Source organism: Tachysurus fulvidraco, chromosome 2 (genome assembly GCF_022655615.1).
Source record: "Tachysurus fulvidraco isolate hzauxx_2018 chromosome 2, HZAU_PFXX_2.0, whole genome shotgun sequence".
In the NCBI taxonomy this organism is placed as follows: Eukaryota; Metazoa; Chordata; class Actinopteri; order Siluriformes; family Bagridae; genus Tachysurus; species Tachysurus fulvidraco.
In genome coordinates this window covers 7186991-7191615 of record NC_062519.1, presented here as the reverse complement: position 1 = coordinate 7191615, position 4625 = coordinate 7186991, and the positions used below count along the sequence as shown (strand labels likewise).

At 36.9% G+C, this 4625-nt stretch overlaps 1 protein-coding gene across 1 annotated transcript; it reads right to left on the bottom strand.

Annotated features, from left to right (window-relative positions):
• Positions 1-798: 798 nt before the first annotated feature.
• LOC113656507 (31 kDa ribonucleoprotein, chloroplastic-like) lies at positions 799-4625 on the bottom strand. The gene is made up of 5 exons (XM_027167802.2): positions 4088-4625; positions 3030-3305; positions 1975-2493; positions 1651-1746; positions 799-1367 (listed from the first exon to the last, which is right to left on the bottom strand). The coding sequence occupies exons 1-5, from the start codon at positions 4088-4090 to the stop codon at positions 1155-1157; spliced, it is 1107 nt and encodes a 368-aa protein (XP_027023603.2). The 5' UTR covers positions 4091-4625; the 3' UTR covers positions 799-1154.

Below are 4625 nucleotides of genomic sequence, written 5' to 3'. Positions count from 1 at the left end.
AACTTTATTAAAGTTCATATATGTACAATAAGATATAATCACATAGAATCACACAGAAAACTGTGGTGTGAAATCTTATCCACCCTAAATTTTTATAATAGATATTTTTATCCAGATGTGCGCATTACACTGTATACATATAACTCAGACTTCATAACATGTGAGTGCTGTGCGTCGTAATGCATGGGTTGAGTGCACTTAGTTCCATGATTAGGCAAACATACTTAGCTACAACTGCGGTGTTGCTAACATCTGTTGCTCTGCAGGAATTGGGGCCATGTGAATTTACATCCAGGACAATTAACACTAGTATATTTAGTGCAAAACAGAAGCTGGCTATGAGATAAAATAAAAAGTATTTAAAAAGATTTAAAAAAAAAACAAAACATTTGAACATTTATTTATTTATTATGTTCAACAAGGTACTAGAATGTTATACATTTTCTCTCAGTTACTGTCATAAAATAACACGCGTTTGTCTATTACACTAGATAATTTTGCTGCCCTGGTGTGGCCGACCATCTGTAAAATACCGCAAACTCCAGATTCATCTCAGAATAAAAGATCACACCTTTAATTTCCTCACTGTAACCTGAACATTTTTAAACCTGATATAATCTTCCTTTATTAAATCATTTAATGCTTTTTGTTTAGCCAGGCCATCAAACAGACATCCCAAATAAATTGACCCCCAAACACTGTAGTTAATTAAAAGTTTTATTTTTTGTATTTTATACTATACTTTTGTTTATTTTTAACAAAAAAAATTAAATGCTTTATTACTGAAGAAATTTGTGATTTGTTTTTAAATAAATAAGTGAAAATAGCAAAAATGCTTGTTTATGTTTGGATGCATCTCCTGTCAGTTATTTTATAGAAACTATACAGGTCACCTAAGCTCCTGGGAATGGGGCGTTGTGAATATGGGTAGGAATCATTTAAACGTTGAACCCACTTAAGATTTAAAGTGCAAATCTTGAAAAATAAATCTTACCTTAATATATGTAAAAATGCTGCTCAAGGTGAAAATACTTTACTATTAAGCAAAGACAAATATATAACTTAACATCATATAAATTAACATCACAATCTGATTGCTGATTGGTTACAGTCAGTCTACAAGTGTCTGAGCTCACATGTATCACATGTATCTTTTAGTCTTTGTTATACTTCTGCCATGTCCTTCTTTTCCAGCCACTTCCCATCTTCTGCTGTGCTCGTTCCTCTTCTGTTTTGGACAGAGTAATATTCAGCAGCTTCGATCCCACAATTTTGCCATTCATCTCCCTGATAGCTGTCTTAGCTTCAGCATCAGAGGAATATGTGATGTATCCATATCCTTTGGACTGTCCGTTTTTTGTCATAAGCTGTACAAGGAGATACAAAAAGCAAACAATGAGCATTACACTCACACACACACAATAAAATATATATAAAACAGAACAGCTATGCTGTGTTAGTGTCAGGAAACTGTGATTGAACCCCCTGTAGTCTATGTGCATGTCTTATCTATCTATACTGATACAAACTTCTGAAATCATCTATAAAAATAGAGTGAATAAAAAAACACATGTCTACTGGAAGAGAGAGTAAGGGGATGCAAACACAGTGTATTGGGAAAGGAAGAAACTGGAGGTATTAGTAGTTCACCTTAGCTCTGATGATATTCCCGAATGGGTGGAACAACTTATAGAGGCGCTGCTCATCGATCTTAAAGTCCAAACCCCTTATGAACAGTTCAACTCCCTGCAGAACAAAAGGCAAAGTCCAGTTAACATCCAGTGTGTTTAATAAGGCAATCAAAATGTGAGAAATGAAACAGAAAATCACAAAGCAGCATGTAAAAGTGAGTAAAGTGTGCTGCTAGATTCATGATAATCAGTTCACATTATTGGCACATCTGCATGTCCATATATGGACACAAAGACACGTCCTCTCAGGTCTGCAATCTGCAGACAGTCTTTTATGCTGTACCTTTGGGTTTTGTGTGCTGTAGGCAAACGTCTGCTTCCGAACATCCGCTGTCTTCTTCCTCTGCTCTATCCTTTTCTTTTTATCCAATTCCTCCACCTTTTCCTTCTTGTCTATGACCTCCTCAATTTTGTCCTTCTTTTCAATAACATTCTCCCTCTTTTCCTCTAGCAGTTCATAACTCTCCTTCTCCTTGCTGACCTCCTGCTCCTTATGTTTCTCTGCCTCCTCCAGCTCAGCATCCAGTGTGTCCATAATTTGTCCCCATGTCAGTGGGAGGAGTGGTGAAGCGTTGATGGAAGCAGCGTTATCTGTCTGTACAGGAGGCAGATCTGAGGCCAGTTGAGGTTCAGACAAATGTGGATACAAAGTCTCAGGCAGAGCTTCAGGGGAAGACGCAGGTTCGGGTGGAGACACGTTTTGAGGTACAAACACATTCTCGGGTGGAAACATGGCTCTTCCTCCCAGAAACATGTTGACCGTAATGTCCTGATCTTCATCATTGTGTTCCTGAATTTTAGTCTGTAGGAAATACAAGTTGGAGTTATATTGTGTATCTCCTACAGATATTTTAATTGTTAATTCAATTCAATTTAACTCAATTCAATTCAATTCAAGTTTATTTGTATAGCGCTTTTTACAATTGACGTTGTCTTTACAGAACATAAACATAGAACAAAAGGTTAATATAAACAATAATATAAAGATTAATAGAGTACAATTCAAGATTAATATTAGATATATTTAGTTCACAATGTGTATGTATTTATCCTCAAGGAGCAAGTCTGAGGTGACTCAGGCAGCAGTGGCAAGGAAAAACTCCCTAGATGGTAAAGGAAGAAACCTTGAGGGGAACCCATCCTCATGTGGGTGACACTGGAGGGTGTGATTATAAATATACAGTAAAACAAATGTATTGATGCAAAAGATCACATGGAGTTCACATCTCCTCTATAGTATCACAGAGTCCAGCTGTTAAATGTCTGGAGTTAATATATGGAAACACCATTATAAGAACTTTAAACATTTTTACTGTAGTGCCTTTTTAGATTTCTTACCAGTGTGGGCTCCCATTTGGGCAGAACTGGCTGTAGGTCCTGAGGAGGCTGTGGAGATGTTAGGAAGCATTCTTCTACAGCAGTCTCCACCGTTAAAGGTTTGGGGTAGAAGTCGGGTGTCAGGTCGTGGTGGTACACTGGCTCGTACACAGGGCAGTACACAGGGTACATGGTGTAGTAGACAGGGTAGTAGACGGGGTAGACATTGTCAGGGACATATACAAAGTCCGGTGTGTAAGTGGCAGGCACATAGGTCACTGTCTCTTCAGGCTGGAACTGAAATAAGAAACAGAGTTGGTTTTTGGAGAAACTAATTGTTTCAGAAAACCAAAAAGAAATGAACAGGTTTATACTGAGGTTTACTGATGATAATTATGACAATTATCTTCAGAAACAAGCCTGGATGTATTACTTAATGTACTGTATGTTCCACTTATCAAGCATGGCGTTAGTTCTGGCAGGCCACGTCGTCAAGCGTGCATCATCTGTTAATCAGCTGTCCACGACGCGCACCAATCCGGTTACGACATCCTTATTACCGGACCATTTAAATTCCCATTCATTGAGCCGCTTTCTAGCGCTCGCTGCTGCTGCGATTTATACAGCGCTTCGCTGCTGCTGCGATTTAAACTCCCTCCTCCAACCCCGACTCCACCATGCTGGAACCTGGGTTCGTTGTACCAGTTTACGTCATAAATCTCCACATATTTTTTCTCTCTCTCCCCCTCTCTCTAATTATTTCATTATTTATTTATTTATCCATTCATTGGAATAAATAAAACTAAATCCTTTTTTTTTTTTTAAATAAATTCTCATTTGACAAAGTGGTCCTGACAGAACTGTGTTAAATCATCATGTCTAAGGCTTTAGTGCTTCTTAAGACAATAAGCTATTTGACAATTATGAAATTAAACGAAAATACAATCAAAGTACTAGAAATGTAAGTGAATATTAAACTATACAAACTTAACATTACACTAGACAGTATAAATGGTTAAATAGGACGGATCCTGATGATCACATTTACTAATCAACAAAGTCATAATCATGAAACTTACCATTTTCCAAACTTGGTGGTGTGATGTGACTCGTTAGAAAAGTGAAATTTTGCTAATTAAAGTTTGTTGTATAAAAAGTTTGGTGTGTGTGGTGTAAAAACATACAGTATGCTGTGTAAAATGTGAATAGTAAAATCTCTCTCTCAATAATCGCGCGCTAGATGAAGTTCGCACTGTGATTGAATTCGAATGACAACAAATTTAAATGTAAACCGTGATGCGCTGTCATTGCATTCCAGGTGAGTCACATGACTCAGCATCCATCAGTGTTATACACTACACAACTAATATATGTAACCATATGTTTACGTTCACAACCACAACACAACAATTCAATTATATTTAAAATGTCCTGACTAGTAATTTAAGATATGAGCGGCTCAGCCCCAAGAGGCCTCACTCTAATTTTTGTGCTAAAATATATTCACATTAATGTCTTCATGCTTTAATCCCAGTATATAAATATGTGTTAATCTCAGAATTATCTCATTTCTAAGAACAACAATGTTAATCTATCAAATTAAGTGAAGTTATAAGG

Bases quoted from the DNA above. Each gene is read 5' to 3' on its own strand.
- LOC113656507 (XM_027167802.2), bottom strand. The intron at 2,494-3,029 runs GTAAGAAATCTA...TATTTCCTACAG, and splicing joins CCAAATGGGAGCCCACACTG to ACTAAAATTCAGGAACACAA. The intron at 1,747-1,974 runs GTACAGCATAAA...TTTGTTCTGCAG, and splicing joins ACAGCACACAAAACCCAAAG to GGAGTTGAACTGTTCATAAG.